General features: G+C 45.8%; 1 protein-coding gene across 1 annotated transcript; it reads right to left on the reverse strand.

Moving 5' to 3' along the window:
- Positions 1-13,642: 13,642 nt before the first annotated feature.
- On the reverse strand, positions 13,643-16,147 carry LOC115274523 (putative testis-specific Y-encoded-like protein 3). Its single transcript, XM_029917935.1, is given in 3 exon segments — positions 13,643-15,419; positions 15,422-15,950; positions 16,004-16,147. Coding segments are annotated over 3 exon segments (1,503 nt in total). The 3' UTR covers positions 13,643-14,589.
- Between the last annotated feature and the right edge of the window lie 1,833 nt (positions 16,148-17,980).

Here is a 17,980-nt window from a genome sequence, read left to right on the forward strand (position 1 = left end):
GCAGGGAAATGCCTAGATCATATGGTAGGGGTGTGTAAACAACACTTGTCAGCCCTTTTCCAAGATGATTGTGTCGCTTTACATTCCCATCCCGGTATATGAGAATTCCAGTTGCTCCATATTCTAATACTTGCTGCGGGTAATCTTTTTAATGTTTAGCCATTCTAACAGGTGCATTATATCACACTGTGATTTTAATTCAGATATCCCTAGCGACAAATTCTGTTGAATCTTTTCATGTACTTATCTGTCACTCATATATCTTCTTTGGTGAAGTGTCCAAATCTTTTGCCTTTTTTTTTTAATTGAGTTGCTTGGGTTTTTAAAATTATTATTATCAACTTTTGAGAGTTCTTATATATGCTGAATACAAGTCCTTTACCAAATACACACTTTGCAAGGATTTTCTCCCAGTCTTTGGCTTGTGTTTTTGTTCTTTTATCAGTGTCTTAAAGAGCAGAAAATTTTAATTTTGAGGAAGTCTTACCTATCAATTTGTTCTTTTCTGGATTTGGTTTTTGGTGTCATATCTAAGACATCTTGATCTAACACAAGATCACAATGATTTTCGTCCTGTTTTTTCTTTTAGAACTGTCATAGTTTTGTGTTTAGGTCTGTGATCCATTATTAGGTAATTTTTGTATATGGTGCAATGTTTGGATCCAAGTTAATTTTTAATTTTTTTAATGCTTTTTTTTATTTATTTTTGAGAGACAGAGAGAGACAGCTGGAGCAGGGGAGGGTCAGAGAGAGAGGGAGATACAGAATCCGAAACAGGCTCCAGGCTCTGAGCTAGCTGTCAGCACAGAGCCCGACGCGGGGCTCGAACCCACGAACCATGAGATCTGACCTGAGCCGAAGCCGGATGCTTAACCGACTGAGCCATCCAGGCGCCCCCCCAAGTTAATTTTCTTATCGTTTGTTGAAAAGGTTATCTTTTCTCTTTTTGTGCCTTTGACAAAAATCATTTGCCCACATATTTGTGAATTTATTTGTGGAATTTCCATTCTGTTCCATTAATCTGTATATTTTTATGCCACCCTTTTTGGTACAGTACCTTTATAATTCTTAGGCTCGGGTGTTCTTAGTCCTCCAATTTTGTTCTTTTTCAGGGTTTGTAGGCCCTTTGACTTCCATATGAATTTTCAAATTACCAATTTCTATTAAAAACATGCTGGAATTTCAGTCAGGAGTAATATGGATCAATTTGGAAGGAATTGGCATCTTAATAGTCTTCTGACTCATGAACAAGGTATAACTCTCCATTTATTTAGATTTAAAATTTTCTCTAACCATATTTTGTAGTTTTAAATGTTTGGGTCTTTCACATCTTTTTGTAGGATTTTTCCTAAGTGTTTTGTATTTTTGATGCCATTATAAATAGTATTTTTTATTTCTGATTTTTCATTATACAACTGAATACAGTTGAGTTTTATATATTGATCTTACAGCCTGACAACCTTGCCAGCATTCATTTTATAAGCTCTGGTAGCTTTTATTGTAGATCCCATCAGATTTCTACAGATACCCATGTTGTCTGTAAATAAAGACAGTTTTACTTCTTCCTTTTTAAAAAAACATTTTAATGTATTTTATTTTTGAGAGAGAGAGAAAAAATTATTGGGGGGTGGAGGGAAGGGAAACAGAATCCGAAGCAGGCTCCAGGCTCTGAGCTGTCAGCACAGAGCCTGACACGGGGCTCAAACCCAGGAACCATGAGATCATGACCTGAGCCAAAGTTAGACACTTAACTGACTGAGCCACCCAGATGCCCCTCTTGTTGTTTTTTTTTTTAATGTTTATATATTTATTTTCAGAGAGCATGTGTGCGATCAGGGAAGGGGCAGAGAGAATTTTTAGCAAGCTGCACACTCAGTGCTGAGCCTGATGCCAAGCTAATCCCACGACCATGAGATCATGACTGAGCCTAAATCAAGATCAGACACTCAACCGATGGAGTCACCTAGGTGCCGCATATTCTTTCTTAAGATAGAAGCGGGGTCATTTATTTGAGGCCCATTTTATGTATGTGTGTATCTAATATGGGTGTTCAGTGCTCTAAATTTCTAAGTTATTACTTTAGTAACATCCTAGGAATTCTGATAAGTTGTGTTTTTATTGTCATTCAGTTCAAGATAACTTTTAAATTTCCTTTCTGTTTGGATTCTATTTTGATTCATTATTGAGAAGTGTATTATTTAGTTTATAAATACTTGGAGATTTTTTTCCAAGGATCTTTCTATTACTGATTTCGAATTTAATTCTGTTATGGGCAGAGATCATAATGGGCAGACTGTGTATGACTTGAATCCTTTTGAATTTATTGAGACTTGTTTTATGGCCCCAAATATGGTCTATCTTGGTCTGTGTACACTTGAAAGGGCTGGGTATTCTGTGTTCCTAGGCAGAGTGTCCTCTAAATGCCCATCAGGACAAGTTGGTTGGTAGTGTTGTTCAAGTCTATGATACCCTTGTTGACTTTCTGCCTGCTTGTTTCATCAGTGGTTGAGAACGGGGTATTGAAAGTTTTGGCTGTAATTTAGATGTGTATATTCTCCTTGCAGGTCTGTTTTGGCTGTATGTTATTTTGAAACTCTTTTAGGTACATATTGCCCTCTGGGTGAATTTACTCCTGGTAATAGTCTTGCTTTGAAATCTACTTTGATATTAGTTTAGCTAATCCCACTTTCTTTTGATTGCACAGCATCTCTTTTTCTATCCTTTTACTTTATTTTATAAAAACCTTTATTTTTAATTCCAGTGTAACTAACGTACAGTGTTATATTCATTTCAGGTGTACAATATATTGATTCAGCAATTCGGTATATTACACTCCTGCTCATTTAAGTGCACTTTTAAACCTCTTCACCTACTTTACTCATCCCCTCACTTCCTTCCCTCTGGTAACCATCTGTTTGTTCTCTATAGGGAAAAGTCTGTGTTGTGTTTTGTTTTGTTTTTGGTTCTTCTCTCCCTCTTTTTTTCCTTTGTTTGTTTGTTTTCTTAGATTCTACATATGAGTGAAATCATATGATATTTGTCTTTCTCTAACTGAGTTATTTCACTTAGCCTCTGTAGATCCATCCATGTTGTTGCAAATGGCAGAGTTTCATTCTTTTTTATGGCTGAATAATATATAAGCGCATCTTCTTTACCCATTCTTCAATCAATGGACACTTAAGTTGCTTCCATATTTTGGCTATTGTAAATAATCCTGCAGTAAAGATAAGGATGCATATATCCCTTTGAATTGACATTTTGATATTCTTTGGGTAAATACCCAGTAGTGGGATTCAATCATAAGGCAGTTCTATTTTTAATTTTTTGAAGACACTCCATACTGTCTATTGGCACCAGTTTGCATTCCCACCACCAGTGCCTGAGGGTTCCTATTTCTCCATGTCCTCGTCAACACTTGTTGTTTCCTGTGTTTTGTTTTTGTTTTTTTATTTTTTTTAATGTTTTTATTTATTTTTGATACAGAGAGAGACAGAGTATGAGAGGGGGAGGGACAGAGAGAGAAGGAGACACAGAACTGGAAGCAGGCTCCAGGCTCTGAGCTGGCTGTCAGCACAGAGCCTGACGCGGGGCTCGAACCCACGAATGTGAGGTCTGACCTGAGCCGAAGTCGGAGGCTTAGCCGACAAGCCACCCAGGCGCCCCTCCTGTGTTTTTTATTTTAGCCATTACAACAGGTATGAAGTGATATCTCATTGTGGTTTTGGTTGGCATTTCCCTGATGATGAGTGATGTTGAGCATCTTTTCATGTGTCTGTTGGCCTATCCTTCTACTTTTAACCCATTTGCATTTTATATTTAAACTATGTTTTGTAGGCAGCATATAGTTTGGTTTTGCTTTTTTTCCAAACTTATAATCTTTGCTTTTTAATTGGAGTGTTAAGACTATTTACATTTAAGGTAATTGTTGATTTGGCTAAGTTTAAGTCTATAATCTTACCAGTTACCAGTTGTTTCCTATTTGTCCCATATATTGATTCCGTTTTCCTCTTTTTCTACCGCCTTTTGGATAAATCAATTACAGTAGTCCCCCATCCCCTCTCTGTTTGTGGTTTTGCTTTCTCCGGTTTCAGTTACCTGCAGTCAACCATGATCTGGAAGCAGATAATCTTCCTTCTGACATATCATCAGAAGGTCAATGGTAGCCTAACGCTGCATTATTCACCTCACTTTAGCTCGACATGTAGGCATTTTATCGTTTCACATTATCACAAAAAGGAAGGTGAGTACAGTACAAAAAGATATTTTGGGAGAGAGAGGCTACAATCACATAACTTTTATTCCTGTATATTGTTATAATTGTTCTGTTTTATTATTAGTTGTTGTTAATTTCTTACTTTGCCTAACTTTAAATTAAACCTTATCATGGGTATGTATGTATAGGAAAAAACATAGTATATATAGGGTTTGTACTCTTCATGGTTTCAGGTGTCTGCTGGGGGTCTTGTCCACCTCAGCTGTCCCTGCAGATAAGAGGGGACTACTATATATTTTTAAGTAAGCTTTACACCCAGTATGGGGCTTGAACTCATGAACCCAAGATCAAGAGTCATATGTTCTACCAATTGAGCCAGCCAGGCGCCCCAGGACTACTGTATCCTTCATTGGCTCATTGTCTATACCTTCTTGTTTTGATATTTTAATGATTACTTAAGGGTTTGTATACATATATCTTTAATTTATGACAGTCTACCTTCAAGTGATATTATACCACTTTACATATAGTATAAGAGCATTAAAACAGTATGCTTCCATTTCTCCCTTCCCAGCATTCATACTATGGTTGTCATTCATTTTTACTTTATAAATCCCACAATATACTGTTGCTATTTTTACATAAACAGCTGTCTTTAAAGAATTTAAATTTTAAAAAATCTTAGGTAAGTACCCAGGTGGTTACCATTACCAGTAGTCTTCATGCTGTTGTAGAGATCCAGATTTCCATTGGGTTTCATTTTCCATCTGCCTGAAAGACATCCTTCAACGTTTCTTATAGGGAGGATTTGCTAATGATTAATTCTTCTAATTTGTGTTTGTCTAAATAAAACAACTTTACTTTTCGTATTGAAAGATATTTTTGCTGGGTATAGAATTCTAGGTTGCCAAACTTAACCCCCCCTCCCTTCCTAGTACTTTAAAGTTGTTACTCTGTGCTCTTTTACCACTTACATTACTTCCAACAACACATCTGATATCCTCATCTTTGTTCCCTCTTTGTGTAACAAGTCTCTTTTCTCTGATTGCCTTTTCTGTATCACTGTTTTTGAACTATTTCATTATGGATGTTGATGTAGTCTTCTTCGTATTTCTTATACTTAGAGTACATTGGGCTTCTTAGAACTTTGTGTTTATTGTTTTCAGTAAGTTCAGAAAGTTTTAGACCATTATATCTTTGAATGTTTTTCTGACCCCCATCTCTCTCCCTTCCTTCACCAATTTTTTTCAAGTTTATTTATTTATTTTAAGAGAGAGACAGTACAAATGGGGGATGGGGAAAGAGAAGGAAGCAGGCTCCACGCTGCCAGCATAGAGCCCAATGTGGGGCTTAAACTGAACTGTGAGATCATGACCTGAGCTGAAACCAAGAGTCAGATGCTTAACTGCCTGAGCCACCTGAGCACCCCTCCTTTAGCAATTCTGATTGTCCAGTATGTTAGCTATTTAAGGTTGTCCTGCCACTGATGGCAACCCCCTGATGTTCTTTTCTTTTTTTAATTATTTTCTGTTTCATTTTGGATCATTTCTGTTGCTATGCTTTTAAATTCACCAGACTGCCGTTCATCCCGTCCAGTATGGTCTTCATCTCAGACATTGCCTTTTTAATCTGTAGAAACTTGATTTCAGTGTTTTTCATGCCTTCCATATGTCTACTTAACTTTTTGTGTAAAATATGCAAAACATACAGTAATTTAGCATTCTAACCATTTTAAAGTATACAGTTCAGCGGCATTAAGTACATTCATGATATTGTACAAGCATTACCACTAGCCATCTCCAGAACTTTTTCATCATCCCAAACTGAAACTCTGTACTCATTGAACACCAACTCTTCATTCTTTTCCCACCACAGCCCCTACTGCACTACTCTGTTTCCTGTCTCTGAATTTGACTACTTTAGTGGGATCACACAACAGTGGTCCATTTGTGTCTGGCCTATTTTACTAAGCATAAACGTCTTCAAGGTTCATCTATATTGTAGCATGTATCAGAATTTCACTCCATTTTAAGGCTTATATTCCACTGTATGTATATACCACATTTTGCTTATCCATTTGTCCACCAGAGGACAGTTAGTTGTTTCCACTTTTTGGCTATTGTGAGTAATGGTGCTGTGAACATTGGTATACAAATATCTGTTCAAGTCCCTACTTTCCAACTTGTCTGGGTATAAACCTACGTGTGGAATTACTGGCTCATGTGGTAATTCTATGTTAAAGTTTTTGAGGAACCACCATACTGTTTTCCACAATGGCCGTACCATTTTACATTCCCACTATGAAAGTTCCAATTTCTCCACATCCTCACCAACACTTATTTTCTGTTTTTTTGATAATACCCATCTTTGTGGGTGTGAAGTGATATCTCATGTTTTTATTTGTATTTGTCTAATGATGAGTGATATTGCACATCTCTTCATGTGCTTATTGGCCATTCATATATCTTCCTTGGAGAAATATCTGTTCACATCCTTGCCTATTTTTTAGTTGAGTTGTTTGTGTTTTATTATTGAGTTAAAGAAGTTCTTTATATATTCTGGATATTAATTCCTTATCAGATATATGATTTTCAAAACATTTCCCCCCATTCTATGAGCTTTCTGTCCCTTCTGTTGATAATGTCCTTTGACATACAAAAGTCCAATTTTGATGAGCCCCCCATTTTATCTATTTGTTTTGTTGCCTGTGCTTTTGGTGTGACATCTGAGAAATCATTTCCAAATCCAACATCGTGGATCTGTTTTATCATCTCCTCTGTTTTATTCTAAGAGCTTAATAGTTTTAGGTTACAGTTGAGTCTTTGATCTGCTTTGAGTTAATTTCTGTATATGGTATAAGGTAAGGGCCCAACTTTATTCTTTTGCATGTAGATATCCAGTTTCCCCAGCACCATTTGTTGAAAAGACTGTTCTTTCCCAATTGAATGGTTGGCATCTTTTGTCAAAACTCATTTGACTGTGTTTGCAAGGGTCTATTTAACTTTTTTTTTAATTAATGTTTTATTATTAATTTTTGATATAGGAGAGACAGAGCACGAGAGGGGAAGGGTCAGAGAGAGAAGGAGACACAGAACTGGAAGCAGGCTCCAGGCTCTGAGCCAGCCGTCAGCACAGAGCCTGACGCGGGGCTCGAACCCACGAACGTGAGATCTGTCCTGAGCCGAAGTCGGAGGCTTAACCGACTGAGCCACCCAGGCGCCCCTCTATTTAACTTTTTAAATGCCTGAAATACAGCTATAACTTCTAATGTCTGTAATCTGCTCATTTTAACATCCCTATCTATTGTGGGTTGGTTCTGATCTCTTGTTTTCTTCATTATGGATCATGCTGCCTGCCACCTCATAGGCCCACTAATTGGATGCCTGACACTGTGAGTTTTACCTTGTTAGGTACTGGATATTTTTGTGATCCTGTAAACATTCTTTTTTTTTTAATGTTTCTTATATTTTTCAGAGACAGAGACAGTGTGCACAGGGGAGGGTCAAAAAGAGAGGGAGACACAGAATCTGAAGAGGGAGACACAGAATCCGAAACAGGCTCCAGGCTCTGAGCTAGTTGTCAGCACAGAGCCCAATGCGAGGCTCGAACCCACGAACCGTGAGATCATGACCTGAGCCAAAGCCAGACCCTTACCTGACTGAATCACCCACGTGCCCCAATCCTGTAAACATTCTTGAGCCTTGTTCTGCGACAGTTCAGTTACTCAGAAACAGTTTCTCCTTTTGAGTCTTGCTCATAAGATTTTTTCAGGCAATTCCAGAGCAGCGCTCACTTTAGGGCTAATTATTGGCCACTTTTTTTTTTTTTTAAGTAGATTCCAGGCCCAACAAGGGGCTTGAACTTTATGACCCTGAGATCAAGAGCCACATTCTCTGCCGACGGAGCCAGTCAGGCACCCCTTATTGGCTACTATTAAGGCAAGAGCTTTCTCAGTATTCTCCCCAGTACTTCCTGATGCCCTCCCCAGTGCCATAGCTGTGGGAGTAGACACTGGTCCCCACTCACGTGAGCAAGGCCCCTGTCCCTTTAACCCCTCCTGGTGGTTCTTTATCTGGCCCCGGGTAGTTTCCTCACATGCTTGTGCTGCTTAGTTTCTGATGACTACTAATTGGTCAGTGTCCAGAGCCTTGAAAACCACTGTTTCATGTATTTTATCTGGTTTTCTGGTTGTTTCAGGTGAAAGGATAAATCTGATCCTTGCTATTCCATCTTGGCTAAAAGCAGAAGTCTACTGCTGCTTTTTTTTTTTAACCTGTAAGATCAGAGGGGCTCTGAAGGACTATATCAGTTCTGGTAAGTGAAAAGGTCACTCATGCAGTAGGCTCTCATTTACCCCCTTCTCACCTACCAAAGGGGAGTCTAAAGACCCTGACGCTTAGGAAACTTAGTTTGGCAGTGATTTGGCTAGACCTAAGGAACTCCCTAGGTCCAGAAACCTTGCAATTGGACCCAGGCTAGCCCAGAAGTCAGCACCCTGGAACCCTGAGGGCCATCATGGGGTAAAAGTGTCATTGGGTGCATCCCATACCAGGGATGAATTACGACTGTGAGCTCCTAGGGTTGATGATCTTAGCTATCCCACTGGACATCGTGGACAGACATCTATCTCATTTTCCCCTTGATGCTTGTTCTGCACAAGCCATGGCATTGTTCTCCCCCTTGCCAGTAACCCATTCAAGAGTGAACATGTCCTTACCCAGCTCTGGACAATTAAATGCAGGATCTAGAAAGTCTAGGGTAGTTTCTATGAAAGGTTTTCTCCATTAAAAAAAAATTTTTTTTAATGTTTGTTTATTTTTGAGAGAGAGAAATAGAGCGTGAGCAGGGGAGGGGCAGAGAGAGAGGGAGACCCAGAATTTGAAGCAGACTCTAGGCTCTAAGCTGTCAGCACAGAGCCTGACATGGGGCTCGAACTCATTAATCACAAGATCGTGACCTGAGCTGAAGTCAGACACTAAACTGACTGAGCCACCCAGACACCCCAAGGTTTTCTCCACTTTAAGGGAGTCATAGGAAGACACAATCAGCCTTCTCTGGAGTTACTGTTTCCTAAAATGACTCTTGGAGCTAGTGCTACCGTCTTGGCACCAAGCTGAGGATGAAACCAACAGGCAGGACTGCAGATCAAAGAAGTCCTAAGTCCTTGAAGACATCATTGAGCTGCTAAATCACACAGCCTCAAAGCGCGTCTCACCTCTGGATGTCCACATAAGGAAAAAAGAGTTTAAATCAATTAAAGTTAGAGTTTCTATTAGGTGCAACCAGTAGCATTGTTGCTGAGCCAGCCGCCTGGTGGGCTGGAGGTGTAAATGGAGGTGGGGCACCTTAAAGGCACGTTCTATTCTACTAAGGAATTCCAAGTTCTTTGTTAAATGAGAAACAGGCTGAAAACCTGCAGAAAGACATGCCCAAGGCCACACAGTGGGGAATCAAGAGTACACAGGCCTACCTGCCTTCCGGCTGGTGCCAAGTGCCTACTCAACCACAACCACGCGCCCTTGAGATCCTGAGTCAGCACTGATGGGGGGGGGGGGGCGCCTCAAAGTTCACCGACCCAAGCCAATGTTCAGTTTTGCTGAGCAAGGGCAGGCAGATATCAGAGACTTCCTTGAATTTTCGTGTTGAAATCATGTCCTTGGAGGGAAAAAATCAAAGTCCCCCAAACATAATCAGGGCAGTTACAGGTAACGACTGATTGCAATAGTTTCAGAACAGATTTTTCTGATTGTAAAAACTTGTCCAAAGTTCCTCCCAGTCAGGCAAAGCTGGGCAGACTCGTGAGAGCGGAGGTGAACAAGGCCCTGAGGTCAGAGCTCCCTGTGCTCTCCATTCCAAGAGCAGGAAGCCCCTCCTCACCCTGACCTCCCTCCACCCTGGGAGCGTGTGCGAGGCAGGCAGGCACCTCTGTAGGAGGGACTGGGAACGGGCCCAGACACTGCCTGGAAAACGGCTACACTGGCCGCACAGAGTTCCTATCCCTAGGGATATCATCTTCCCCTTGTCCATCTAGAAGACCCTTCTAAGCCTCGAGGCTGTCAAGTACTCACTGATCCCAGGTGAGGGGCATCCAGCAGTGAACAGAGCAAGTCCTCACATAGCGAGAGAAAAAGGCAGCCACTTACGTGAATAAATGCATGTAATGTCAGGTGGTGGTGAGTGCCCTCACAAAATCCCAGCCACAGAAAGGGAGGGAGAGCAATGGTGCTTTTGAGAATGGGTCATACAAAAAGACTTCCCGAAGAGGTCAAATTTTAACAGATGAGCTAAGAAACCTTAATGAATCACAAGCCAGCCATGCAAGTATCTGGAGAAGGTTCCAGACAGAGGGAAGAGCAAGCAAGGTTCTGAGCCTGGTTTGAAGACCAGCAGGAGGTGGCTGGAAAGCGATCTGGAGGAGGCGAGGCGGAGGAGATGACGTTAGAAAGGTGACAAGAGGTCCAACATGAGGCTCTTGGGGGTCACGAGAAGTATGTTGGTCTCTCCTCTTGCATGGGGTTGCAGCCTTTGGAGGGTTTGGAGCAGAGGAAGGACATGGCCCAACCCTGGTCCTGAGCGCCGCCCTGGCTGCTGTATCCATGTAAGCTCCTGGGACATGGTAGGTGCTTACTACATGTCAGTGGTTAGTCTCACTGCTTTCAGCCTCACCGCTGGACTCTTGAGGCCACGGAGGGCACAGATCAGAATAGCCCTCTTGTGCCCCCAGTGCCCTGTATGGAGGGGGTGCTAAAATGCGTGAATAAACAAATGTGTGACTCAATACATGAATGAGTGAGCAAGCAGGAGTGGGTTCTGAGAACAAGACTCATGCCCCAGACTCATGGCTGGGACACATGGTCACCACAGCCCCTTGCCAAGGTCAGTCACAGCGTGAAAGAAGGGTGGCACTGGCACCAGCAGGAAGATCAGGTAAATGCCTGTTTTGGTTAGCACCGTCTAGGGCCCGAGGATGTACAGGATGCAACTGGGCCCAAATTTGGTTTACAAGAGCCAAAGTTGCACATGCCAACCACCAGTGCAAGGCAGGCAGACGACATGGGGCACCAATTTCCAGGATCACCAGGATGTTTAGAGGCTCACTCTAAGTTCCCTGGGAGCATCACGGACAGGTGTTGGGCACAAAAAAGAAACCCAGAGGATGTAACCCAGCCAGGCTCTAGTATCCAAAATTTGAGTTCTAGGCTGTTCGTGGGAGGTGGCAGATTGTTTGGGCAAGGGCAATCATGGAGAGCTTCTTGGAAGAGCTGCAGCCTGAGGTTAAACTGAAGATACCAGAGAGCTGGAGTTGCAGACACTCGCTTCTCCTTGTCTCCAGCTGCCCTGTGAACTCTCCTACCTCTGAACCACATCTAATATCCCTCCCCACTATCCATGGGCTAATGCCTTGGCTTTGCATTCAAACTTCCTATTTCCAGAAAATGGCCTTAACTTACCCCCCTCCCAACATTGTCTCTTCCAAGCAGCCACACACAGGGTGCATGCTGTGCCCTGAACACATCACGCATCTTCTACCCCAGTGCCTTTGCTCATGCCATTTGCTCTCTCAGAAATTCTCTCCCCCAGCCCCACTTTACCTAAACTGTTGTTGCCTTTTCCTCCAACCCCAGCTCCTGTGTCTGACCTCAGGGAAGGCTCCACCCTCCATTCTATCACACACTTGGGGGGAGCTGCCTGCCAATCTCGACTTGATTGGGTTTAGTCTCTTTGGGGTGATCATTCTGTACTGGTTAGGCTTCTTGTCCTGGCATCATTGTCATTACTAGTGCCTCTTTCGCCCCAGATGTGTCCCAGCTCAACAACAAATTACGTGGCCGCCTTGCACTGCCCCCAGCCTTCTCCGTCCAGCTGAAATCCTTGGGGGAGGAACAATGCCTCGTTCTTCGTTCTGTGAGGGCCCAGGGTACGGTCTGACACAGCTGGATAAAGTCACTCACTCGCACAAGTGATTTCTGAGGTGCGAAGGGCCAGAGCAGATGTGGACAGGCCCCTGTCCTCCTGGCCCGTCAGAGGTGGAAGGAAGAAGAGAAGAAAACAAGACCATTTCAGGGACTCACGTCACTGGGGAGAAGATCACAAAGGGAGAGAGAAGAGACAGAAGTGGGTAGAAGATGCCTTTAGACAGGCGAGGCAGGGAAGCCGTCTGGAGAAGTGGCATTTGACGGAGGCTTGAAAGAATTGAGGGAGCCAAACATAAGAATATCTGCAGGTAGACAATTGTGGAGAGAGAAAGGCAAGTTCAAAACCCCTGAGGCCAGAACGAGTTCGCTGTGTTTAAGGAACAGTAGAGAGGTGGGGTGGGGGGGCAGTGAGGAGACCAATGGGAGATGTTGGGAGGGGCCAGGCAATGCTGGGCTTTGTCAGTCTTGGTAAGAAATGAGGACTATTTTTTTTCTGCCAATGGAGGGTTCTGGATTGGAGAATAACATGACCCAAATTATTTTTTCCCCAGACGGACAGGTTTTTATTTTTCAATCATGCAGACAGAAGACAAAAGTGCCCTGAATCCTCTTCTGATGGGATAAAGCCACCCCATGAATATTTCTCTGTTTAGAAGCAGACACATCAGTTACAGAGATGTCCGTTACAACATGGCCACAGAATCATCAAGACCTCACAGATGCCTTTCTGGAGGTTACCCTCACAGAACATGGTGACAGTTTCTAGTCATAAGTCCTTCAAACCCATCTTATTCATACTACCTCTGAGTATGGGGCCATCATAACAGGCCACAACAACCTGGTAACAACCACGAAAGGCCACCTGAGGGTCCAAATGGTATGGTGTAGAACAGTTACAGGGACAAGCTTGTAAACGCTCCTGACTAAAAGCAACAAGCAGGCCTCGACAGCTCAATTTCTCCACTGGATGGAAAAGGGGAAGGAGGTGCATAGGGTCTTCTTACTTAGAAGCACTGAAATGAAAAATGCACAGCATTAACTTTTTACATTCACAGGTCATACGTGGGCCAAGAGAACCTCTAAAGTCACAGTGTCCAGTTAGTCATTCTTCTCATTCCAAAAACATCTTCGTTAGTCAGAAAAGTTCAGAAGAGTCAGGGGGCTCTCCTCCCCACATCCAGTGGGCTCTCAGCCCCCCTGCCTTTCCAGCTGGCTCTGGCTTCCACTGGATCCCCCTGCCTAGAGCATCTGCCACCATGTTTTGTGCCAAGTCCCCTCTGCCCCCCATATCCAGGTCCTGGAGAGCAGAAGGCAAGACCTTCTGTGGGAAGCTCTTCTACCCAAACAATCCCGCAGTGGGGGCTAGACCTGGTGGAAGGAGAAGACAGTAGACTGGGGCTAGAGTTGGTGTAAAAGAACCCAGCACAAAAGAAAACAATGAAATAGACCCACCCCTGGGGACTCTTGCCGAAGGGCGGGACGGGGGGGGGGGGGTATGGGAAAAGAGGCTGCAGAGATCCAGCCCAGGGGTCTATGGTCTCCTTAGCTGTTTTTAAGAACCTCACTTCTTCAGTTGTTTGTTTTTGAGCTGTCATTTTAAAGAAAATGAAATAATGTGAGATCTGGGCAGGTAGAGACCAGTCCCATGACTAGAAACACCCCTCCTATACTGCAACCTGGCAGCCTAAGACCGCCCCCCCGAGACGGGATGAGGGAAGGGCTGGATTCTGTGGGCCCAGTGACTGGGGTTCAGGAAGGTAGGCTTTTAGAAAAGACCCCCCACCATTGCCCCTGCCTTGAGCACATGCCCGGATATGCCAGTGTGGCAGAGTTCCTAGGCGGTTGGGGTTTTTCTTGTGCATTGGCAGGTGGCTGTTGAGGTCCTTACAGACCTGGGAGCAGGCAACAGTGGAGGGAGCCTGGGTTGAACTCAGAAAGGGTGATGGCCAAACACTGGCAGGATACCACAGATCTTGGTAAGTGGACAGCAGGCCGTGAGGTGGCAAGGGTAAGAAAAGCAGCGTGAGCACAAAGAATGCCTTGCCCACCGCTTCACGCCCTTGACCTCATCCATGCCCAGTAGTTGTCCACTGCCGTATGCCCATTCTACCAGGTGCCCAGGAGCCTGTAGCCTGGGGTAGCCCGACCTGTACTCCTGCAGTCCTGAGGCCCTGAGGCTATGGAATGTCCAAGCTGAGTTGACAGGCAGCACCAAATGCATCCATTTCTTGGATAGGGAGACTCAGCTTGCCACAGCCAGTACTCTGGAGGCACAAATATGAAGCCCAACGTGGTGTGGCCTTGAAGCGGTGGACCCCAAAGAGGCACTGATTCTCCTAGCGATGACTTGTGGGTGCCTGTGTCAAAAGTGGGTGGGAACGGAGTGCCAGTCAGGAGAGCATAAGATTCTTGATCTCAGAATTGCTGAGTTCAAGCCCCACATTAGGCATAGAGCTTACTTTAAAAAAAAAAAAAAAAGTGTGGGGTGTGAAGTTCATGATCAGAGGTAGGACGGAGCCGCAAAGATGATGTTAGCACCTGTCTATAGCATTGGGTGCTTAGGTAGACACTGCGGCATGTGACAGCTATGTGATGCCACATGGACACAGAAGGTCTCGGCCACGGAGGCCACAATCTTGGAGCAGAGTCCACTGAATGTTCAGAGGGGCCAGAGTGCATTAAAGAGAAAGCAGACAGCAGAGTTATGTCAGTGGCCCAAGCACAGGTCCACAAAGAGGAAGAAGGCAATGTTATGTAGGGGCCAGGTCCTAGCGCAGGACTTAGCCACACTGGAACCTGTAGGACACAGAAGGGGCCTCTGTGTGCCACCTTGCTAGGCTTCTGCTGGTTCGGGGTGGGGGGTGGGGTGGAAGGGGGGTGGTAATGGTGGTGGGAGTTATCCCTCATCAGGTTGTACCACAGGGGTTTGGGCCACAAGTCCTCTTTAATAACCTGGGCAACCTCGTTGGTCTCCGGGAGGTTGTGCTGTGAGAACCAGCAGAAGCAGCTGCGAACAGTGTCCCAGTTCCTGTGAACCAGAACAGGAGGTTCCTTGGCCCTGGTGCCATCATTTTGAGAGGTGCAACTGACACCACCGGTCCTGAGGATCTGCACTCACTCCTTCACAAACATCTTGTTCCAGAAGGGGTTGTTCCAAAAGCGTAACTTGAACTTGCAGCGCGTACTGGCATGCCTGAGCTCCCTCTCCTCCAAATTCACCAGGTACCAGAGCATGTCTTCATCACGAGGGCTGATCATGGCTGACAGATGCGGGTGATTCAGAAAGGCATGACCCAGAAGCCCAAAATCTGGATGATGAAGCGCCTACGGACCAAGTGCAGACTGCACATGCGCCCAAACCTGAGCTCCAGCCGCAGGTAGGGCCAGTCCGCCTGGGCACGCACAGCCTCCAGGTCCGTGGATGGCCTCCGGCGGCTCCGCGGCTGGGCCTTCCAGGTTTTGGGGCCCTGTTGCACCGCCGCTCCCACCTCCAGGTCTCCCTCCCCCACCAGCCCCTCCGCTCCTCCGCCCCTTCCAGGAAGATGGCGCCCTGCCCAGGCGTCACTTCCTCGGCCTTCCCGCCACCTCCCGACCGCCACCTCCCCGCCACCCCCAACCTCGGCGCAGCAGGCCTCAGGGGTCCTCGGTCGACTAGGCCGCTTCCCAGGGGCGGTCCCGGGGGCGGGGGCTGGGCGGTGGGGGCGTGGCGGCTCTAGGCCCCCAGCCCTCTCGTCCGCCGTCACCTGCGAGAGCCTCAGGCCTGGAGAGGATCGGGGTGCAAAGGCGACACCGCGGGCCCCGCGGGAGGGGCGGCGCGGCAGCTACGGGACCGTGGCGGGAGGTGGGAAGGCCCGGTCTCCTCCTCGGGACGCACTCCGCTCTTTGCGTCCTCCTTTGGGGTGTGATTCGCAGAGGTACCCTGGCTGCGGGGGATGAGGGTTCTGCCGGCCTGGCTGAGTGGCTTCGGGCTGCCTGGTGGGGATGCGACCGCAAGCGCCTGACGGAACTGGCCCCACATTAGTAGGGCGCTGGCAGTAGAGGTGGGGTGAAGTGCTGGGGTGGACCAAGCAAGCAGCAGCTCTGAGTGGCCACCAAGGATCAGGAACAACTCCCGGTCAGGGACAGATAGAACTTTCCATCACAGGCACTACACTGGGCAATTACGCTTCCCGGCAAGGACAATGGGGGCCACCTGGTGCCCACACTCGACTGCAGTTTGGGGGCTGCTGTAGGAGACTTGCAGCTTTGCACAGGGTAAATTTCTCAAGCATATGCAGAAAAAACTAAGCGGACTCAAAACTGGGAGCCACAGATGATGGCAATTACCTGGCACGTGAAGGTGCGTGAAATACTTCTCTGGAGAAAGGAAGAAAAAAACGGGAGCACAAAGATCCGGGACAAGGGAAGGTCTCAAACGCTGGCAACTGTGAGCATGATGGCATCTGTATGTACAAACTGCATCTTCCTGGGCTTGTAGACTGAAAGATGGACACTTTCATCTTGCCTTCAGCCCAGGGACCACCTCTTGCTCTATACCAGACATTTCACAAATGCGAACTCCAGTCTGAAGTGCAGGGGATGTGCCTGGATAGGATAACAGTCTGGATGGACCAGCCATGCAGCCCTGATCCTGCAAATGCATCTGCACTCCTGCGTCTTGGCTCCCACACTTGAGGCTTATGGAGGTCAACACACCAGTGCCCACTCCGCCTGGAAGTCCCTGCCACCTCCCCCAGAACGCTTTCAGTCTCCTCCTGCCCAATGAGTAAGGTAGCTCTGGGCCCCCAGACCCATCCTGGGATATACACTCCCTAGGGAGCAAGGTGTATTCCCTTGGAGCTCTAGCCAAGGATCTGACCCATTGGGGTGGACATTGAATCTTTGTTACGTAAATGGAAGGCCAAAGAAATGAAGGGCTAGCCCACTGCCTTTGCACAAAAAAAACACCTGTAAAACACATTAACAGTTGTTAACGTCCCATGGACTCCTCGGCTGGACCCAGGACCGTGTGGCTATGGACAATGGCTCCAGACCACAGAACAGCAAGCTCAATCTGAGCCCTGGATAGGAGCATCTCAATACAAGTTGCAGGACCCAGGATGGTGAGGACTGGCCAAGCATCAAGGTCAGAAGCCATGTCAGCCTTTCAACAGTTTATCTGAACCAGTGAGTAGGCTCAAGTATGACAAGGTCAGGTCCTAGCTCCATCACTTGCCAGCTGTGCACCGTGGGCAATGGATGACATCTGTCTTTTCTTGGACAACTAGTATCCATTCTACATCCTAACAGTAGCCCGTTTCCTTTGAGAAACCACTCCTATCTCAGCCTTGCAGTTACTGGCCGGTTTGGGGGAGAGCACGGAGCCCTATCAAGGCCAGTGAGACAGAAGACGACTGGGGGCTGGGGGGGTTTCTGTGAATACAAGGACCCCTCTCTCCTTTCTCTTCCTGGTCTGCACTGAGAATGACAGATACGGAGTCGCGGCAGCATTCTATTCCTACACAAAGGGGTGAGCCACTTTGTAGGGCCTGAGGATGAAGTCAGGACTCCACAAGAGAGCAGAGAGAATTAGGAATGAACAGTCACGTCTGAGTTGCTGGATTCATCCTGAAGACTGTGCTATATCTGGCATTTTTCGTTTCATGAAATTTTCATGAAGCCAATTTGATTTTTCTGACTCTTGCATCCAAATTTAAGTGATAATATGATGCCACTTACCTCACCAAGATCTTTCATTTCAAAGTACAAAATCTGCAGGCGCTCACGTGGAGGCTTGCTACTGTCTGCCCGACACTCACCACCCCTTTGGATGCCAAAGCTGCCTGGAGCCCCAGCTCCTCCCCAGGCGCGC

The sequence above is a fragment of the Suricata suricatta genome, chromosome 12 (assembly GCF_006229205.1).
Source record: "Suricata suricatta isolate VVHF042 chromosome 12, meerkat_22Aug2017_6uvM2_HiC, whole genome shotgun sequence".
In the NCBI taxonomy this organism is placed as follows: Eukaryota; Metazoa; Chordata; class Mammalia; order Carnivora; family Herpestidae; genus Suricata; species Suricata suricatta.